Source organism: Chlamydotis macqueenii, chromosome 2 (genome assembly GCF_036417535.1).
Source record: "Chlamydotis macqueenii isolate bChlMac1 chromosome 2, bChlMac1.mat, whole genome shotgun sequence".
Lineage (NCBI taxonomy): Eukaryota > Metazoa > Chordata > Aves > Otidiformes > Otididae > Chlamydotis > Chlamydotis macqueenii.
In genome coordinates this window covers 109,571,429-109,594,303 of record NC_141557.1, presented here as the reverse complement: position 1 = coordinate 109,594,303, position 22,875 = coordinate 109,571,429, and the positions used below count along the sequence as shown (strand labels likewise).

Genomic DNA, 22,875 nt, shown 5'->3' with positions numbered 1-22,875 from the left:
TTGTTGCAATTTTAAATCTATAAGCTGTGTGTTTGTTTTTCTTACCTTTTACAATCTGTGCATCCCTAGGAATTTGCAGAGAACAGAATGAAAACCACTGCTGTAGGATACAGCATCTCATACAATAAACATAAATTGGGAGTTGAATACAGGAAAATGAGCAGTAGTACATCTTACTATTTATGTACGGATTTAGATCTGGGGAAGTATTCCTGTTCTGTAACAGCATCACATTATTTCTCAAAGTATTTTTTTTTTATTCTTATACTTTATCTTTGTGTAGCCACTGGTCTTCTTCAGGGCTATTCAGGAAGAAACCTGTGGTTTGCAAGTGGCTTTGGATTTCTTTGAAAGTAGAAATGACTCAGGCAGGCTCTTGCACAGACTGCCTCTTTTTCTGCTACTTCGTTCCTTTTAATTCCAGTACAGTGTTTTATCATAATATGTGCAGCAACTCTAAACATTGTAGAACAACAACACAGTATACTAGTTCTCAAAAAATTGCTTGAATCTCAAAATTAGTTAGTTGAATTACAGAACTCATTAATCCTGCGTAGATTTAAAGAACTAGTAATGTCCCTGTTAGGTGGGAATCTAAGGATTTCTTAGGAATCCAAGTGAACTGGTCATTTAGACATTGCTAGATCTATTCTCTACCTAATTTATGAAGACTGGGTAATAGCATTGCATCACATTCTGCAATAAGAAAAATAACAAAGAAGAAAATATGTTTCTTCTTTGCACTCTGGCTTACATAGCAGGAAGGAACCAGGTGGAATCTGATGGTTCAGGTCACACAATGACGTTGCTGGAACTGAAAGGGTGTTGTAACAAATCCTTGCATTCTAGTGAGAAGCAGACCTAAAATTTGCAAGCAGTAGTGAGCTTTCTTTGAATATCAGGGAGTCAGGCACACGTTTTCAGAAGTGCTATGCTGATTCTGATAAGATGGGCTGCATGATCTCACAGGTTGTTGCATTTTGGTTTACATGTGTTCAGACTCCTGGAATTTCCTTTTGTTTTTTTCCTCGTTCATCCATACTTTAGTAGCATTATAGATCAATATTTTCTCTCTCTGCAACAGAGTGAAAAGAAAAGATCAGCTCTGTCATGTCTTTCAGTTTTGAATATTTCAATCAGATTCCCTCTAACTTTGTTCTTTTTTAGACTAAATTATTTTAGACAGTTTTGCTTTCTTTAATTTCTTTTAATCTGTCACAAAACTTTACTCCTTTTTCCATGCTTTCCAGTTGTTCTTTAAATTGGCCTTGGCAACCTGAAAACTAGTGAGTTAAATGGTGTAATATTGGCTTATAAAAGCACCTCACTTGCTATACCAAGATATTTTTCTCTCATATTTATGAACTTGTCATTTTACTGTCTTCTTTTTAAAAAGAAATTAAGCAAAGAACATAAAGCTGATTAAGAAGCTTTGAAATGGTCTTTGGATTGTTCCAAGTATCATAAATGTAAATTCATTGAAAATATGTTTTCTGGCTTGGTACCAAAATATATTGCCATAGTTTCAGCAAAATTCATTGAAATAGAAAACACTGTTAAAAACTTAAACCTTCAAGGATTCAGTTCTTCAGACAATGAAAATCTTATTTTGTTATATAATGGCACATTTTAGCCCACAATAATAGATAAGATTCATCAGTTTTTATGTTTCACTACTGTGTGTAGGATTTCAAGGTCATATTATTTGACTTGGACTAATTTTATGTGCTTGTTTACAGACTAGTCACATTCTGTTAAATCTTTGGTAATTCATCTGACTCTACACTCAGATAAATCAAATGTATGAACAGAAATTTATTTATTAATAAATCTTAAAATAATTTATATTCAACTGCTGGTATTTTTTGAAAAAACCTTAGCTTTCTGAGATGGTAGGACCACATCTGCTACAGTTTGGCTCTGAGAAACTGCCAATCTGACTGAAACAAATACTTTTATAATCAGCTGCTGGTTCTTATCTATTTTTATACCATATGAGGTGATCATTTTGCATAGCATGTATGATATCTAACCTTTAATTATAATTGCCGTGTCCTTGTGCTTGTTACAAATTTCTAATTACTAAATTGCAATGACATCAAAGAAAAAAAATGCTCAGATAAAGAAATCTTTAGATTAGTTAAGTCAAAAAAATCAACAGCAAAAATCTTTCATCTTGACCTAATTTCCTTGAAATTCTATGCCTGATGTGAAGCTTAATAACAGGTGGCCTTTTAGGGAGCACTCAGCTTGAGTCTAATGTTCTAGTTGTTCTTTTATTATCCCAGACTTCTATAACTAAAGGATTTTTTCACTCTGCCCTTTGTTCACAATATGGGACTGTAATTGAGTTCATATTTCTCACCCAACCTTTCAGCTGTAATTAATATTTTATTATATCAGATTTTATCACTAAATAGACTAGCAGCAGGGTATTGAGCCACACACACGCTCCCACACATGCGTAGCCACACAGAAGCAATAGTGATTTATGGCTGCCAAGCAAGTTCCATGTAATGAGTTACGGTTGAGAGAATACAAAATACATTCATGGTACCCAGCTAATATTCCAAAGCAATTTAGGACTGATCTTATCTTGATCAGACCAGGACAAAGAGAAATAAAAGTTACAAGAATGAAATATTCAACACTGTGTTATTATATCAAACATGTGGCATCTAACAAAATTTGTCTGTGCAAGACTGGCTACTTTCTGCTTTCATTATTATATTTTATGAATAAGAATGGTTTAGGTCATATGCTTTTTGTACTAGGAGTTACACACTGTTTTCTGAGCTTTGCTAAGCATGAACACCTCCACAGCATGACAGATGTAAAAATTTGAGCATTTAACTTGCTGTGCTGTTTGTTCTTTAAACTGGAATAAACCAAAATGACGTCCTTTCAATGCACTGCATACTAAGGGGTTTTTTGTTACTCTAAACTAGTCTGACAGAAAGAAGGTGTTTTTAATACGAATTTTGAAAGATGGAGGCCGTGGTATCATATAAATAACTGTAAACAAGAATGGAAATAAATGTTTCCTAAGCCTAGATAACTTTGATGATCGGTGGGTTTCATTATAAAAGCCTCCCACATAATTTGGGATTAACTGGCATTCCTGTTCCAGGCAGGATTTTATGGAAATCTCCCTCCTCCTTTGCCTCTCCCTCTCTGTCTCCCCATCTTTTGCTCTGTGTCCCTCTCGCCCCCCACCTCCCTCTCACCCTCTTCCTCTTCTCTCCTTCCCTGCTTTGAATAGGTGATTGCTGGGAAAAAAATACTCAAGGCAGAGGTCACCAGCAGGATAGCGTAGAAGAAGCTCTGTACTTGAAATGGTTTGTTAATTCCTTGATATCAGCAGTAGTCATCTCTTGGAACATATATCTGAAACAGTTTTTTTAAAAACTTATTTTTATTTGTTTGTACACAGCAAAATAGCCTAGATAATGAGTAGGTCCCTCTTCCCCAAGCGAGACCTCTGTTGTAGAGATGGAGAGGAGCTAAGTCTCTTCAGATGGCCGGGAGACGTATACAGTGTGTTTCTGGTTACTGAAAACTGTGGTCTTACTGCGGTAGGAAGGATGGCCTAGAAGATACTTCACTGATGCTCGATGCAGATGAAAGCATGGTTTTATTTCTGGTTCGAGTGTCTGTGTAGTTCTGCGAATCAGTGTATCATACTCTCTCCATTCCTATCTCTAAAATTAAAATAAATGGGAATAGCATTTTGCTCTCTAAAGGAAAAGAAGAAAATATATCCATGGTTGTGAATAATTTGGCAATGGTGAGGAGTGTCGTAATAAGCAGACATATATATAGGTAACTGTCATGAGAATTATTTTTTTTTTCACTCACTTCTTCCATGATGCCCATCAGAAGATCTCAGAATAGCGGCTTTGTGGAATATTTTGTGGAATTATTATCCTCACAATCCATCCCTGGTTTTCATTCATTTTAAAGCTGTGTTGTGAGCAGACTACAAAGGAAGTAGGAGGCATCCCTATTTTATACTGCTCTGTAGTGAAGTCAGTCTCAAAGCCCTGGAGAATTTGAAGCCTTAGGTTAGTTTAGTTTAGACCAGCATCATTTATGTTACTGATACCGCTGCTTGGGCTTTAAATTAAGAGCATATAGCCTTCTCGAGTGAGATCAATAGTATCTGGTGTCTGGAGAGACTGAGCTCTTACGCTCAGTAGGAATAAAACCTGTTCACTGGTGCAATAAAGGAAGGAAGTGCTTCTTGGCTTGTGCGTGCTATATAACGTATCCAAGATAAGAACTAAACTTTCTGGAACATAACCAAGTTAAAGTTTACACCTGATTTTATCCTGGTTTCCTAAGAAAACCAGGCTTTTGTATCATACTGTGCACCTGTCTCTATATTCCTTCCTTCCCTCATTAATTAGAAATTTATAAGCACATATTAAATGGTGAGGCTCTGAGCAACCTGATCTAGTCGGGGATGTCCCTGCTCCTTGCAGGGGGTTGGACTAGATGACCTTTTGAAGGTCCCTTCCAACTCTAACCATTCTATGATTCTATGATTCTATGACTCTAAATAATTTCAGAGTTGCATAAATAGTAAGTTTCTCCCACATTTTGGAATCTCTGGGTACAGAGGAAAGAATCAGATTAGCATTTATGCTGAAGGATAGACTGTTACATACAGCATGAACTAGTTAATTTCATTTGGTCCATCAGCAGAGAGGCTACAGTTCGCGTACCAGCATCCCGTGCGTAGCCCGGAAGCAGCCACAGCATGTGTTGTCTCTTTTCCAGCTGATATTTGGGAGATACTAAAAGGAGCTGAGCATATTGAGGGTGGGAGCGGAGTATCATAGGCAACGTGTGGAATATAGATGGGATTACGGCATGTTCTTGGGTACTTGTTCTGAACTTCTCGATGTAGAACTTGTAGTGTCTTAGTCTATTTATAAGACTTGGAAGCCTCTTCTGTTTCAAATGGCATTTAAAGAACCCAGTATCGGATCAATGTAAACGGGATGGTGTTGTCTCATCTACCTGAAAGAGATACCCGCAGAGAAGTTTTATGTTTGCCAAAAATAGAATGGTGACATACGTATTACAAGGTCTGTCAGCTTATGTATACCAGTTATTTATGGGAGAAGCCAAGTATCAGTTGGTAGAGCAGTTAAAAAAAAATACTCAATAGATTGTTGTGAGTGTGAAGAGATCTTGTAGCAGTCATTCTTGGATAAAAATTACCCCCTCCAGATCTTATTAAAATTTATGATATTATATGATACGAGATCTATATTATGAAATATAGTAATTTTATAAAGTCTATGTAATATGTTTTCTAAAACATGTTTGATTTCATAATATACTTATTAAATCAAACACCTTTTAGAAACATATTGCATAGAATTTATAAAAAGTAGCTGACTGAAAGTTGTTACAAAATGTTTTAAAGTACATCTGTATTAGATAGACTTTATTTTTATTTTATCCTTTCCTCCTCCTTCCTCCTTCTTTCACTTCTTGTTTTCAAAGGTGTTTTCAGTATATTATCTATTCCTTTATTTTTCTTTTATTTTCTTCTCTCCTTCTCTACATTCCTACCCTCTGTAGTGTTTTGTATTCTTAAATGTTTCAATCTTTTTTCTGATTTTGTTTGCTCAGGTTTTTTTTTTCTCTTTTCACAAGTGCAGTTACTTCTCAGCAAACTAAAACTATTTAAATGTATCCTTACGGTCTCTTCATTCTTAACATTTATTTTCCTACAAAAAGAAAAAATACCATACCACATTTCCGATAGCCTCCTTAGCTTATCACTTGCAGTCTATTTAGTAGCTAGATCTCATTGATACAGTATGGAGCATATTAGGGGGGATCTGTAATCAAAGATGTCTTTTGCTTGTCCAGCAAACACACAGTTAATAGCTGAGAGAATTTATGAATATAGAGCCAAATGCTCTCTTGCCTTGTATTACTTATACCTTTAGAAAATGACTTTGAAGTCAGTGTGAAGCAGTACCTTTATAAGTAGGTTTAATTTTATTTTTGTTTTGCACTCACTTTATTCTGTGGAGGACTACAGAATATTTACAAAATCTATATATTTTCTTCTTCAAACTCACTTTCTTGTGAGTTTGAAGAAAAATCAACCAGATACATGAATCTCTATTAAGTACGGAGAGCACAAGCCACAGAGGGTGTAAGTGGTTGAGAAAAAGTGTCCTTCTGGTCATAGAGGGACATTTAGAAAAATGTTTTAGAACATTTTTTTTTTCAGCAGAAGAATTGATAATTAAAAACCTTACCTTCAGAATGACAAGGGACGTATATGCTTAACTTTATAGTAGAAAAAAGGGTAAAAATATGTGGTTATTTCTAAGTATGGAGAGCTGCTAATACATTGTCCCTCAACAAATTGATAATATCAGTATAGAGTAGTAGTCAGTCCCTTGGAGAGTGAGGATGGGGAAACTTTATTTCAGGATTAAGGAATTTCAGGTGTAGAAATGTATGTAACAGTTGTGGAGACATAGTTGCAACCTTGTCATCCTATTTGCTGTAATTCTGACAGACTTTTACACTTGTATACCAGTATTGTGGTGTCACTCCCAAGTCCTATTTGGGCACCAGTATTTAAATAATTAGAAATAATTAACCACGGGGCTGTATACCCAAGGAGAAAAAAAAATCATCAATATTTACAAAGGATTTCAGGGCTTGGGAAGGTTAAGAGAACAGTTTGGATTCCCTTGCCAGTCAGCAAATCTCAGTTAACAGCAGAGCAGTCTCTTGTGCCACAATTATTGTTGGCATTATGTCTAGTTGCCACTTACGTATGTGATGATCAAATGGTTCTTATAAATTTTAATACACTGTTAAAGTAGTAAACTAATACTTGCTTTGAATAAGTATAGGTTAGCATGTGTATTGAATTTATTGATTTTTGCAAAGGATGGACTGGACAAAGTTAAAACTGCAGTCCATCAGCACACTAGGTGTTGTAAAATGGAATACAGGTTATCTACTAGCACCTACGTGTTGGCAATCTTTTATTATCCTTCTGTTGTAGTTCAGCCCCGATCGGACCAGACTACGCAGTCTCTCTCTCACTCCCCCCATCTTCTGAACTGACCTTGGCGTCTGCAGCCGTTCCTCACAACAGGCTGGCAGATGTCTCTCAGGATCTTTTTTACATCTTATTCACTTCTCATCTCCTCTCCACTTCTTGCAGCCGGGCTGGACCGAGTCGGGCCCAGTCGGCTGCCTGGCGAGAGGCCAGAGGGTGAGGCCTGCAAGGCCCATGAGGCCTGCGCCTCCCCCTCTGCGCCTCTGCCCCTACTCAGCTTCTTCACATCTTCTCTCCTCTCTCTTTTTTTTTCTCTTTTCCCTTTCTTAAATACGTTATCGCAGAGGCGTTATCACGAGACATTCTGCTACCAATCGGCTCAGCCTTGGCCAGCAGTGGGTCCGCCCTAGGCCTGGCCAAGTCCCCTGAACAAAGGGGAGCAACTTCTAGCAGTTTCCTACAGAAGCTACCACCTTAGGCCCCCCCCTACTAAACAAAACCACGACACCTTCTAAAACAAAAGTATTACAAACTGAAATCCATAAAATATTTTTTTTCTCTCTCATCTTCTCTGATTTATTTACTAATAAAACAAAGTTGTACTTTGAGTCATCATTTATTATAATTGAATCTAAATTGGATCTAAAGGCAGAAACTTCACAAACATGATTGCCTATGATTACAAGGCTGTAGGTCTGCTGGACACTCTCTGCCCCCTGTTGTACTGTGCTTAGATTCTCACATACTAGGAAATAAGGCAAAAAAAATTAAGGACTAGGTGACACCCATCTGACAACCAGAAGGTGGAAGGAACATGCGTCATTGTCTCTTTTTCCTTTCTTGCAGATTTTCTTCTAAGAATTTTCAGAGCCCAGAATCTGATGTTTCCATTAAATTCTAGAGTCCAAAATTGCAAGAGAAATGTATAAGTTCTTCTGTGTTTGGAATAAACATTTAAATCTGTTATGAATTTATGGTGGCCATTGCTTTACCACTTTCAGAGCCCATCTGACTCTTCTGCAATTAAGATATTATGTAACAACTGTTTTCCTTCTCAAAGGAATTGAATGCATTGTCATATCCTCCCCTGGTGACTGTCCTTGGAGGGAAGAACAAGCGAAATATCTTTCAATTCCAATGACATAATGCTCCTTGTATCAGAGCTGTTGGCATTTCCTGTATAAATCCATAGGAATGCTGAAGAGAGGTTTGCTTGGATGTATTTTTCCCAGAAAATCCCCTTTGTAAATACTGACTTTTAAGTCTTTGAGACTGTCCATAGGAAAGAGTTGGGCAGTCACAAAGCAGCTTAGGAGTTTTACATTAAAAACCAGATACCATTCCCCCATGGACTTCGGTCTGTGAAGATAAAGCTTGTTACGACACCTGAGAGTTTGCATTTGGCAGTATTTCTAGGGGCTGAACCTAAGCTGTCTTATCTCCTCCTTTACAGCTGTTTAGGTATTTCTGCTTTGATTGATCTGAGAAATAGGGCTCCTTGCATGATAATGGAGGTGCTGTATAATATTAGTCCCTTTTGTGTTCACTCCAGGTCTGATTCTGAAAGATTTGTGGCTTTCTCCACTTTGACTTTTCCTATGGGCTGGATATTTCAGGTGCCAGTAATAGTATTTCCTGAGAACGAAGACTGACCCTGCATTGGAGAATCTAACCAGACTTTTCTCTTGACTTACAAAGCCAGGTGTCGAAGTAGATTCATTCCATTCAAGTTTCAACTAGTTGCTAGCACAAAGTATTTTATTTTCTTAGTCCTTTCCTTTTACACTTTGGAAGCACCAACTGTCATACAGACTTAGAAGCTTGCCAAAGATTGTGGAACTTTTCTTTGCATAAAACCTCCTGACTTCAAGTAAAGATGCAAACTAACAGTTATAGGGATCTAAGACTCCCTTCACTCACAAAAAAAAAAGGCAATATACTTCTAACACTGTATGTGAAGCACTTAAATGTGAAGAGTTGCAAGAATTTTGATTGCTTCTGTCTTGCCAATATGATTTGCAAGATTGCCTAGTTCACCTTTTTCCACCTTTATAAATTAGATCTTAGTGTATTATTTTAATAATACTTACATCATTGTTGGCATTGGTACAGTAGCCTTAATTTGGAGGTTCTGTTTGGTCTATTTGTTTTTCTGTACTGTGGGTTGTATGTTTTCATATCTGAACCTTAGGGTCATGCAAGGTTTTGTTTTAAGCTGCTTCATTTTCTTCTCCTTTTAGAAGCTATAGCAGGCAAGGCTATGCTTAAAGCCCAGAAAATCTCTGATCTCCTAAATAAAACATTCCTGAAATAGAGCGGGCTGCCTTGAACAGGCCTCTCCATCATTAGTAGGCATAATCATTTGTCCTTTTGCTAATCAGAAACTCCCTGATCTCACTTGTACTCCATAAACTCCAAGTTTATGGAGTCATTGACCTAATCCCTGTCGCACCTCTAAAAATGCAAATTCAATCTCAGAAAAAAAAAAAAAAAAAAAAAGAAATTTCCAAACTCATACAGATTGCTTCATTTCTAATACTTGAACAAGAAATGTCGCCCCTCCCAAATAAAGTACCCATTTTATGTTTTTTCAGACCGCCCTTGTTCATAGACAGCATACCCTCCTTGGAAAAAATTATTACTGCACCCAGTTCTTTCAGCCTACAAATGCTTATCTGGAATATAGCAATGGCTGCTGTTTGATATGCAGACAAAGCACAGTTGAACAGTGTCTGCTTCCCCCTTTGACAAAATTCGACAGTGGTCAGAGGGACAGGACTCCTGTTCAGCTGGTTATGCAGCCTATACGCAGACTCTTGCTCAATAGGAGGAGAGTTAGTGGCAATTTCTTGTAGCCTTCTTCTGTTTGCCTGCTAACTTTAAATTATTAATTCCTGTCCCTTAAAGCGTAATTTCCTTCTTCCGTTTCAAGATACGGTTTACATATAATTTCTAGTACTGTCAAGTTTTAAGTTACAGGTTGAATGACAAGAATCCAGTGCAATGTAAGGGCAGGAGGAAGTAGATCAAAATCTCCGATATTAATCCATATCAACATGTTATGAACATGTCAAGAAACAACTGATGACAGAGATGAAGAGGAAGTCATGTTGCAGATTATATTAAAAAATTGTCCAAAGATTGTCTTTTTTTAGAAGAAGGCATGTTAAATCATGAACTTATGCCATAACATATGATGAGCAAAGATATATGGAGCTCTGGGTGCAAAACGTGAACAAAACAGCTGACATTTTTAACAAGTTCTTGTGACTTAAATGGCAGTACAATAGAAGAACTTTCAGTGTCTACACCAGTGTTGGTGAAATTGGGGGGACCCTATAGACTGTTACAGTTTGAGCAATCGAGTTCTTCATGGACATAAAACTGAGATACTAGGGTGGGTTTTGGATTTCTTAATTGTGCCATCTTTTGGAACTTTGATGTTATAGTAGAAGAATGCAGTGAAATGATTCTAGCATATAGATAAATTTAGGGCTATGGGAATAAGTAACTGAAACAATGGTCAAATGTAGATTAAAGGTTATTCTACTGTTTGAATCTGTTAGCATTAAAACAAAGCAAACATGCAAGTCGAGATGTAGAAATAGATCTATTAAAAGTACCAGTTATATATGTTTATAATAAGGCATGAGACTAAGAAGAGACTTACTGCAGTGAGCAGAAAAACTTCAAATTAGGCTCTGCAGTGTCACCATTTACAGTCTGCAAAAAAAGCCCAACAGTTTGCACAGCTGATCAGGGCACCGTTAGTGGAGCTTAACAGCTTTGCAGGCTTTGTACATCGCCTAGGCAAAAATCTCCTATTTTTTCAAGGATATTAGAAAAGAAGGTCTTGAAGAGGTTTTTAATTTTGAACAGCTGAAGCAAGCCACAGAGAATAAGGAACTTTCCTATTCTCATTTTACAACTGAAGAACTGAGGCACAAAATATTTAACTGAGTGTTCTAGGATCACATACAACAGTTGTATTAAGACTAGTAAATAAATTCAGATAATCATAGTCTAGATCCAGGTCCTTAGGCTGTCTTTCTTCTGTAAAATAAATTTTTATATATTCTTTATGGATTTAGTGAATTGCTTTCACTTAGGTGAAGCATCAAAACTGTTTCAGAGAGGAAAAAATAGAGCTGACATTTCAATAATGAAGTAATCAAGCTTGTTTTCCCCTTGTTTTCAATTTGGAGTTACTTTTGGTGGAGATGTAATTACAGATTTGTAAGTTTCAGCTGATAAATACCAAGATTGTACAGGTTAAGGACTTTGGTATTAAGAATCCGAAGTCCATGCTTGTATCCAATAGGCCCCTCTTGGAAAAAAAATATTTTGTCCCTTTGAATGAGACTTTGGTTAATTAAAAATTTATTTACTGCATCCCAATAAAGTGGAATAATTCAGCAAGTTACTAAAACCTGCCATTTAATGTACTTAAGAACAGATATACTCTTACGTCTTCTTTTGAATTGTTTGGTTCATTTGTGTAAATTCTTAGCATCTTTGATTATGGTGTTAACATCTTTTCTTTCTTCTTTCATGTCTTTTTTTCAACTCTGAAAAAAAATGGTATATTTGGCAGACAATGACAGACCATTTTAATTTAAGCAACTCAATTTCAGTAAATACTTGAGAAGCCTGGTATGTCTAATTTCTAACCAAAATTACAGTTCTTATTAGGTTCCGATCTGTATATCTGCATAATCATTTACATTTGGAACTGTTTTGGAATTGTTAAAATGAAAGCTAATTTACAAATTACATATTTTTTTTTCCAGATACCTTTTTTAATCCCTAATTTTGAAATATTTGAATCCTAAGTTAAAAATAATTCCCATGCATTCCTTTCTTGATGCAACAGTAATTTTCAGTCTATATAAAAGTAGATTTTGTGTTCAGTTTCCAAGGCACTGGAATCCTATAGTAGAACTGCATAAAATGAATTAAATTACATTTCTTTCCTTCAGAAAGATAAATTTAAGTTCTTCCAATAGCCGGTATGCTTTCGGCACCTTTCACTGTAGTGTAGACGTTATTTTTTGGATTCCACGTAGAAATACGCTATTCTTTTAAATGTAGAGGTGTGGAAAAAGGAATAGTGCAACTTCAAACAAGCAGGAAATCTGACTAATACCTAAGGGGAATAAAAGAGTCCTGGTGCAGTGCTAGCTCAATTCGCTAAGCTTGAGCCCTTTTCAGCCTAGGCAATTCAGCTGTTATGTATTAAAGAAAGCTATTTCAACAGTAAGAATTAGAGGAAGCTTTTGGATTCTAATTGTAATTGGGGTAATTTTGTAAAATTCATTAGCAAGATGATCTCATTTGTTCAAATGTAAAACGTATCACTCATAAAGTTCTGTCAGGTTTCCATTGACCCAGGTGTTAATTTACATCAGAGAAACAGCAGTGTGTGGAAATTGGGCAGCAGATAGGATTTAGTTATTTTTCATTAGCACTTGGACTTTGATAAAGGGGAACAGAAAAGAGCTGCTTGACCTTTCAGTGCTTAAATTATTAAAGAGCAAATAGATTTGAGGTCTAGATGCTTGCAAATCTAATTTGTCTTGTGGAGTAAGGATGAAAAGACATTTTGAGTTTGAAATTGCTCCAGTCAACTTAGTTCTTTCTTTAATGTATCTGAAGATGAATAGATGGCAGACATTTAAAATGTAATATATGAGGAGTAGTGGATGTAGTATAACTAACAAGAATTTGCTAGAGGAAACTGAGCATTTTAATGACATATTTGTTTCTAAAATATCGACAATCTTTAGCTTTAATTACTGAGTGAAAAATGAAAAGAATCCTCATTTCAACTAGTACAGAAACAGGTCATGTTACCTTCTCTGGTCTGAGGTCCATCTTATATTAAGTCCTACTGTGATAAAAAAAAAAAGGTAATACTACTCTCTTGAAGGCAACAGCCAAATAATTTAGTTTAGTATCCGTCATGCGCTGGTGAAACTGAGGGTTTCTCATCTTTGCTGCAATGTTAGGCAAGTGTATTCAGCTTCACTACCTTGCAAGAATAGATGTTTACATCATCTATTTTTTCTCCAATACTCCATTTAAATTCACAAACGGTATTTATTGTAGATTCACTCTACATCAGTAGTTAGAGGAGGCAACATGCTCTTTTCAAAGTAGCTTGGAATCCCAGTTTTAAGCAACTATGTTTTGTTCTAGAAAATTAGCTGCTAAAATAATGTCAAACATTGATTTTGGAAGAGAAAAAACAAGATTGTGATGACAGTGATTAATTTTTAAGCTTAGATATTTCATGGCTGGTTTTTACAGATCAATTCTCATAGGATCAAAGAAAGGTTGCTGTGTATTGACCTTCATTTATGACTCAGCATGGAATTAATCAACTAATGAAAATCTTTCTGCTAGATGTGTAGACTTTGTTGTACAGAGATGCAAAATGTACAGACAGTGGCCTTCAAGTGGGCCCTTAAGACATTTGTTTATCTGCCTGGCTGTACCAAATTTTACTTATACATGGCTAGATTTCTGCATGGGGTTCAGCATCAGATTTAAACATCTAAATTTACCTATCCACTTCTAGTTGTCTACATGTGAGCTGTGTTTGGTTATTACAGTCAGTGGAGCCTAGAAAGCAATTAGGTTTACCCAAAAGTAGACACCTCCTGGCTGGTCAGGTCTTTAAGATCTGTTGCCTGTACTGACTAGCTCTCCAGTGACTGTAATGGGAGTTTACAGATGTACAGACATCTTTATGAAGACACTTACGTTTAAGTGTCTTAACATTAAACTAAATCTCCACTGTGATGAACGTCTAAATTAGGCAGAAGAGGAGGAATTAAGCGTTCTCAGTGTTAACTTTCTGGGCATTTTTTGTGAGCATAGGAAGTGCAGCATCTCCTACTGGAGGTGCTACATCTTAAAAACATAGTGAACGAGGTCTGTTGCACATCATCAGAAGGTCTGGTTAAAAAAAAAAAAATCAAGAAGGCCAAGAGAATAGATGTTCTGCCTCTTGGTGATATTCAGCTATGAATGCTCTGCAGACCTAGCATTGCACTGTCGTTGAATCATAAAGCCATACAATGGTTTGGGTTGGAAGGGACTTTTAAAGATCATCTAGTCTATGTCCCCGCTGTGGGCAGGTTCATCTTTCACTAGATCCGGTTGCTCAAAGCCCCATCCAGCCTGACTTTGAACGCTTCCAGGGGTGGGGCATCATTCAAGCACGCAGCATTTCCTAAATGTGCAAAGGCACCTCGAGTGTAGAAGCAGTATGTTAGTCTGGTTGTGTTGTGAGTCTGTAAGGCTCCAGAGAGTGCAAGAGCTGCAGAGCTCTGTGCCAGCACTCAGAGCAGCTTCAGTTGAGCCTAGCAGAGCCCCAGCAGGTACACGAGCTCACTGGCTGTGAGCTGGCTTGGTGACTGCACAAAGTCATCTCTTTTACTTCTAAATCAGACTTGCCTTCAGAAGGGGAGTAGCCATACCTGTGCAGTGATATGACTAAGCCAAAAAGCCCTGTTGGGTCCAGACTGAGACCTGCGGAGGCCCAGCCCAAGTGTCCCTGTGTTTTGGGCAGAGTCTTCTGTAAACGATATCATCTACCTACAGATGACAGAGTGGGAATGTGTCAGAAGACTGTGTGGATATTTCATCTTTAAGGAGCATACCCTACCCAGAGATTGCTGCTTTTTATGAATTGTCAACTTGAAATATCATAAATTGCTATTAGATGTAGATGACGTGAAAAAATGTGGACACATTGCCACTTTAACATCCATTACCTGTACTGACTTGCTGACTGGGATTCAAGATTCCAGGAGACAAATAATGATTAAGAATCACTGGTCCCCAGTGAAGCAATAAACTTGCAAGCCAAACCTCTTTAGAGGTGTAGACTTCCCACTTCACAAATTTGAAGGCACTGACTCAGGCTTTTACAGCAACTGCAAGGGTATAATGATTACACTGTTTGCATATACAGCAAAAATCACAATTTCTTTGTTCCCACTTGAATGTCCATAGCACCTTTACAGTGGAGAGGGGTGGACTCTTCCCTGTAGGTCCCAGTACAGCAAAGAATGCAGGTACAAACTGGTTTGCTTTGTAGAATGCACATCTTTATCATGTGTAAAAGTGCTTTGCTGAGTGAGAATAACTTCCATCAAAAATGTTTTATTCTTGCTCGGTAACAGTCAATATGCCACTGAAATTTTAAAAGACTGTAATTTACTCTATCTGTGCTTTTATAAATAGTTATCATGTCAACAGTTAAGCAAATGCTATTCCCTGTCTCTTTGTAATTTATTTCTTCATTTTTATCTTACTACTCATTTCGTTTCATTTAGACAGGTTAGAGGGTGGAATCTATAGCTTTATGCTTTCTTCTGTGAATAAAATAATACTTGATTCTACATTTTAGCACTAATCAAGCAAGCTTTTTCTGTACAAGAGTTTGAACAAGAAAGTGTTCTGTGCATTTGCTGTATGAAAGCTGTAGTGTGTATGACTAATTTTGTTTTTCCAAAACAAAATGGATTTATTTGAAAGCATGAATCTGTGCAAAAAATTTGTACACCTGACTATCAAAATGACACTTTCTTCCTGTGTCCTTTACTTTTAACAGTTATTTTTTCCATAAATACTGGTATGCTATTATGGTTTCAGAATGAGTTGACTGCCTGAGTCTTAAAATAACCCATATGTTTCTTTTGTTCTTCTCTTTCTACACTCTTAGTGTCTACCAAATAGTTGTTGAAGAAGAGCGCCCACGGAGGACCAAAAAGACAACTGAAATCCTGAAGTGCTACCCAGTGCCCATTCATTTCCAGAATGCCTCACTTTTGAATTCCCGGTACTACTTTGCTGCAGAGTTTCCAGCTAATGGTTTGCAAGCTGCTCAGCCTTTTACTATTGGTGATAACAAAACCTATAGTGGTTTCTGGAACACTCCTCTTCTTCCTCATAAGAGCTACAGCATCTATTTTCAAGCTGCTAGCAGAGCCAATGGGGTAAGTGTTTTGAGAGGTGTGGTTTTATACACTATTTGTGTGTAAATAGAAAATGATTGGCAACAATTAGCAAGATGCCCAGTTTAGTTGCTAGTGAGAAAATGAGTTTAAAAAATAACAGTTTTCTCTACGCAGTATTGTTTAGCGATTGAAGGTTACAAGACAGAGGAGGGAAAAACAGCGCATTTTGTTGATAGTGAGTAGGCAAAGTAGTGCATTACCTTTCTGTCCTCTTATCTAACAGCTGTCCAGTGAGTGTGTTTAGCTTTTTTTCTTTCATTTTTTGTTTTTGTTTTCTTGCTTTGAAGAGAAGACTGTTGTGATTTCTTTTGTTAAGTTTAAGTCAAACTTGATTGTGGATTTTAGCACATCTGTCTTGGCCTGTCCAATCCCATTACCTTTATTTGTAACATCTTGAACTCCCATTTTCTCATTTGATTGCCCTGACTGAATTAGAAACCGCTTTTCCCCCCTTTCTGCAAACAATAAAAGAAAAATTAGTAGATGGAACTGAAATGAAAAGTGCGTACAAAGGTCTTCACAGATCATGTTTCATTGGGCTAATTCTTCCTGGAATTGTTTTTCATTTCCTGGACAGACCTACCTAGAGCCCTTCAATTCTTGATAAGCTTTGGCTGTCTGTGCTGACAGCCTGGAAATGTTTTCTGCCAGAAACCATAATGGTCCCTCTTTCAAAGTGCACTGACAGTGCAGAAATGTGAAACACCATTGATTGTTTTTTCTTTCTAAAGTTGTCTAGCCTGATGCCTCGAACTATACTTTCTGTAAGAAAAAGAGAAATCTCCCAAGGTCATTAAGTTACCAAAGAAAAAAAGCTGAACACTTGTCTGTGCTCTTGTGAACCTTTCACATATTTTCTACTTTTAGATTAATCTTAAGCGAAATGTTTATGTATCATGCCCAAGCAGTGTTTGTCCATATTATCAAAGCATGTTGGAGTTGCTTAATAAGCAGTTAAATATGTGACGAGGCACATTAAATGAACATTTCTCTGATATTTTATCAGTACTTTTAAGAATAGAATCATGGATTATTTTCTTTGCTTAGAGATACAAGATGTGACCTTTTTCCTCTTTATTTGACACAGGAAACCAAAATCGACTGCGTCAGGGTAGCCACAAAAGGTATGTTCATATTATGTCATGTATTCTGTATTTCGGCTGCCTGACCTTTCCCTCACATGGTCTTTGCAAACTTCCAGAAGTGTTTGTGTTGCAAAAAGGCTTCATTAAACCTATTACAGAGTTCTAAATGATTCATTTGCATCTCGAGCTGAGATTTAGGAAGTTTGTTTGTTTGTTTGTTTGTTTTTAATAATAAATGTATTACTCATATTTAGTTATCTACTTGGACAAAGAGTTTTTTAAATATATTCTGTGGGTTTTTATATGATCTCACAATAAATGTTTTGGACTTTTCTGTATATAGTAGAATTCTAAAATTGCCAATTGCAGAGTGCATACTAGTTGCTTATACATCCATAGTGAAAAATTACCCGTTACTCATAAGCAATTATCTTATCTTAATTGCTTTATAAAAGAAAATTAGAGAAATCATGTTCTTAGTTTTTATGGTATAGATCAGCTATATTTATTGGACTATCAGCACTTGATACTACCATTTGTGAGACAAGTTTCTGTAATTGAGACAGTACTAGCTATAGGTTTGATCCTCAAACAGGAAAAGATAAACAAGCTGCTGATATATTTAACTTTGGAGGCTATGATCTGTCTGTGATTGTCTTTGTAGTCTCACTTTTTTAGTACCTCTAGCTAGTGATAAATTGAAAAGCTTGAAAAAGAAGTGATGGGGTAGTGTGATTATTTGGAGGTTGTGGTAGAGGAAAAGCAAAGAAAGTATTGCTGTGAGTCGGAACAGGTAATACCACTTTGCAGTTTGGGCATCTGCTAAGAGTATGAAAAAAAACCCTGCTTCATCCTTGTTCCTTGCAGGAGTTCATGCATGTCTTTTAGTAACTATCCCTAACGTAACTGATTTGACCATGATTTCCTTTACAAGTAGACTTCACAATTCCACCACCACTACGAAATCTAAATAGGACAGATGAAAATCTCATCACATGAAAGTAAAAGAAATGTTAGCATACAGTTGCCTCTGTTGAAAGGCTGGATGCTCCCTAATGTGATAAATACAAATTTTATGGCTTATTGAACCAAAGGAACTAGTTTTAATTCTAATCTACTGACTGACTGCTTACTAAACCCTAGAAAAATTTAAAATATCTAAACTAAAACCCACTAAAATATAAATGAGGGATTAATTCCATATTCAACTGGAATCCTATGTTATTGTTTTCCGGTAGCTTCAGTGATACCAGGAGTGGACTACATTACTACAGAAATCATAGTAAATGATTAGAGGAATGGATTTTAAATTATTTGAAGATTTGTATTCCTAATCACTAATGGATGTTCAACTATTTCAATTACTTGACTGACCAAAAAATCTTACTCTTTCATTTGAGAAGCAAGGGTAACTTTATGGATTGGAATAACTCCCATAGCAACAAGCTATGAACTGAACTAACCCGTTCGGCAATGGAGATGTGAGAAATGCAGCTTTTATTTTAAACAAATCTCCATACATTTCTGTTTTGAAAGCATGTTTCAGAATTCTTCATAATACCTTTGTGAAGCCTGTAAAATGATGTGAGGGGTTGTTGTCAGGACTTTGAAACCAGAGGTGTCCTCAATTGCATTTATAGTCCCTGGTGCAAATCTTTCTTGGGCGCTTTCTGTAAAGCACTATTTCTATGCTTATAAACTGAATATCTGTGTGGTATTTTAAAACTATATTAATTTTGAAAAATAAAATGGCGACCATGATGTGTTTTAATATGATACTAATCATACCTGCCTGTACAGATTTTTTCCCTTTAGCTCTAATAGAGATACTTGAGAGGAAATCAGACTTCTGTGCCCTCTTTGGACTTCCCACATCTGGACTAGAAAAAAATAGCAAAAAAACTTAGCATCTGTAGGTCAGAAGTAACCACACCTGCAGTGGTGCAAGACAGAGAATTGTCCTCTCCTGCTCACTTCCCCTTCTGTCCATAACCCCCCAAACAGCTTAGTACGACATTCACGTTGCCTGTACCCCAGGAAACAAAGGCTGCTCTGACCGCTCTGCCTGATCTCTTACAGACATGCAAGATTTTCCACTGAGTGTTGTGACTACAGTATAGCTACTAGACAGTAAACTACTTAAGCTTTATCATGTGCTCGTCGTGTCCATCTATTTATTACAGTGCTTCTTACAAATAAGGTGGTGAATGCTCTGCAGTACAACGTCTAGTTTTCATATAATAATATAATTTCTGAAATGTTTGTATTCTGGGCTTCTGTTATCTTTAAAAGTTACAGTTTGGTGGTTTTTAGAACTAAAAGGAAGTGCTTTAGGCCATTCATGTATAAAATTGGTACAATCTTCTTTTAAATTAAGGTCTGTTCCTGAAAATACATACAGCCTTGTGTAAGTCAGTAGGCGTACTCTAGAATTTAATACAAATGTGGGAAACCATATGCTTCTAGGCCCTAATCAAGTCAGTTACGTACCTGATTTTGAGCACAAAGAATAATCTCACTGACTATATTGCAACTATTCTATCTTAAAGTAGACATGTAAGTATTTTACTGGGTAAAGGCCTGTGCCATAAAATATACCTTGTAAAACAAATGCGATAGTTCAGCCCACTCTCTGCTTGTTTCTTGATTCCCTAACTGTAGAAGGCTTCTGCAATTCCATTCCCGTGGAATTTGAGGATTGCACCAGCTGCATCGGCAGCCCCTCCTGGGATCCAGATCACCCAAGGCAATGTCCAAGCTGTTCCACTGAACCAGTTGAGCTTGGCCAAGCCAACTCGTTGTCTGTTTTAAGGGCATGTGGTAGGCCTTTTGAAGTCTGTCCTCAGGACTAATATGGGAGTTCAAAACCTGACATGAGCATAGCTATATCATCTGCTAGCTGTATTTCCTTTAATTATCCCAACTCCAGATAATCTAAAAGTTGTTAGTCCCCCTGAGACCTTCTTAAGATCACTGAGATTCTGTTTGATCACTGAGTTTTGCAGTATTCATTCCATGGCCCACTGTGTGCTTTTGTACTTTTTGTTAAAATAAATTAGTAAATGTAATATAAAGATACAGAGCTTTCTTGCCCTAGATCCAGCAGAACCTTTGAGTAGGTGCTTCACTTTTCACTCCAGTTGATGTCAACAGGAATAATGCACGTGCTTATTGTCAAGCATGTGCTCAACCAGCACACACTAAACTCTGTTGCTTGTTTAGAGACAAAGTGCACCGGTTAGCCCGTTACCATATTGACAAGCTTCTTGTTAGAAGACTACAGCCTAACTCCAGTGGGTCAAATGCGTGTGTAGGGTCTGTAGCTGGATAATACTTTCACATTTCAACAAGTATATTTTAAATTACCTCAATTTTTAACATTTTTTAAAATGCTCTTGTTTTATTGCCATTACATTTTTACAAATGAAACCTCTATTAAATGTGCTTTTTTAGAGATCATATAAAAATCCTGATTGCAACGACTGTAAGTGTAATTTAGAATCAGAATATTGGATTTTCTAGAGCTGAAAGTTCTCCTCCTGTTTCTGCTGAAGTGAAAGGGAACCTTTGCCACTGATTTTGCTAGGAGAAGGATCAGATGGCATGTTCCTATGATGCAGAGTCTTCTGATTTAGTTTTCTGTAGAGGAAGGCTTCTAGGACCTCTGTGACTATTCGGTGTATATACAAATGTGGAGACTGCAGGGTTCCCACTGCCATTATTTTTGACAAGATAATTAAACAAACAAACAAACAAAAATCAGGAAGACATTTTTGTACCAGTGGTAATAAAGGTTGTCATATTGTACTTGAAATATAGCTTTCATATACCTACTCTTTCTTCAAGCTAAATGACTGTAAAATCTCAGCAGACGAAGTTGAAAACATTCCAAAACTCCTCCAAGTTTATTGCTATCAACTTCGTGGTGTTTTGTGATTTATATTAAGACTATATTTCCTGATATGGCTTGCAACATTATCTGGATAGAAACATCTTGGTTATCTCCTAGGATTCCAGTACTCAAGAGGGAGACATTATTGTTCTAATTTTGCAATATTGGGAGGCTTTCATTAATTATGAGAGAGAAAAGGATATTATAATATTTTAAATCCAATAGCAACCGTACTCTAGCAGCTACTATCAACACTGGATTTCAGTGTTGCAGAGGGATATTTCAAAATATTATGCAGCAGCAGTTTTGAGTTTAATTGTCTGCAGATGGTAGATGATCTATTTTCCTCACTCGTTGCCACATTTCTAATAGCACCCAGGCTGTTCTATGTAAATGAGTGATCTTTCATATAATTTTGTCCTTAATTTTCCAATATTTTTTCTTTGCATCATTCTCCAGCTGCATCATATTGGATCTGACCTTTTAATTTTTTTTATATTCCTTAATGTATATGTATCATAGTGTGCTTAACCATTTAGAGGCAATCATAGAACTGCTGACAAACAAAGAAATATGAGATTTTTTTTAATATGAGCCATGGTAATAGTTATCTATACCACTCAGTGATTGTTACAGCTCCAAGAGAAAAGACTGAATACTTTAGGCACACAAACAGTTCAGGTTTTTCAGCTTTTTCTTGTCTGTGGCAAAACGTGAACTTGAAACTCAGACCTCAGACGGTTACATACATAGCTAACTAAATGTGTGCCAACTCTCAGTGGTCATTCTCTGTATCCTGAAAGTTATGTGTATGTGTGGTGTGTGCATTTTCAAAGACCCAAATGGGTACAAGAAAAAAATCTTAGCTAGCTTAAAAATACTTTACATGAAAATTATCTTTAAAAAGTTATAGGAACAATGTACTGTTACAAGATAGGAAAACAAAAAGTGAAACTAGTTCAAATTACCTGGAGAAGTTAATACTAGAGTAATCTGAATAAGCAGTTAACTTTCACGTAGAAAGCCCAGTGCTGTGACTAGCAGAGCCAAAGAGTCTCCAATTTCCTCAAATGCATTATGTGTAAATAATGTGCTTTGAGTCCTCTTCCTGAATGAAAGTCACATACGAAAGCTTATTAATTTGCAGGATAACCAAACTAACAACTGAAGATGAAAAGGAACTTGTGGGAGCTTTTTGGTTTTTATTTGTAAAAAGTTCAGACAATAAAATATTGACCAAGATTCTTCTTGCTGGCCTAGCTTCAGTCTGGCTTTTTTTTCCCTCATGCATGCTGACCTGGAAATCTTCCTTTGCCTTAGCTGCGATAATCGTGACTCAGCTTACAACACCATACATTCGCATCGCCCCTGCTGCAGGCGACGACCAGCTAACAGGTCAGATGTTCGAGTATAGACAAGTCATCATGCCCATTTTGTCTCATTTTCTTTAGCTCCTTTCCTGACGGTTTCTCCATTCTCTGCTCATAAATAGTTTTCTATGTTAAAAATTTATTTTTGTTTATAAGTTTTTCTTCAACTCCATTAAATTAAATTGTGTGCTTGGCACCAAAACTTACACACACATCCCTGTAAGTACAACTTCGCTGCATGTGCCCATTGTGTGTGTGATCTGTGGAATGTTCCTTTAAGCTTGATGTTTTAAAGAGATCTAGTCTTGCACCATCCGCAAATTAAATGACAGTTTGAATATAGATATGTATCTGTCTACCTGTTTATTTTTTTCTGTGTTGTTAGATCAAGACACTAGAATTTCTAAAAAATTTAGACTCAAGAGCTGCATGCATAAGTTAGAACAAAGAT

At 36.7% G+C, this 22,875-nt stretch overlaps 1 protein-coding gene across 6 annotated transcripts in view; it reads left to right on the top strand.

The window, feature by feature from the left end:
* Nucleotides 1-22,875, top strand: part of PTPRM (protein tyrosine phosphatase receptor type M) — a 495,115-nt gene that overhangs the window by 294,163 nt on the left and 178,077 nt on the right. For 3 of the 6 annotated variants that reach the window (XM_086740639.1, XM_086740640.1, XM_086740643.1), the window contains exons 12-14: nucleotides 15,783-16,056; nucleotides 17,165-17,201; nucleotides 22,375-22,449. In XM_086740639.1, the coding sequence (XP_086596765.1) occupies nucleotides 15,783-16,056; nucleotides 17,165-17,201; nucleotides 22,375-22,449 (386 nt within the window). The remainder of the gene's footprint in view (nucleotides 1-15,782; nucleotides 16,057-17,164; nucleotides 17,202-22,374; nucleotides 22,450-22,875) is intronic. The other 3 variants (XM_086740641.1, XM_086740642.1, XM_086740644.1) reach the window with 1 other exon arrangement.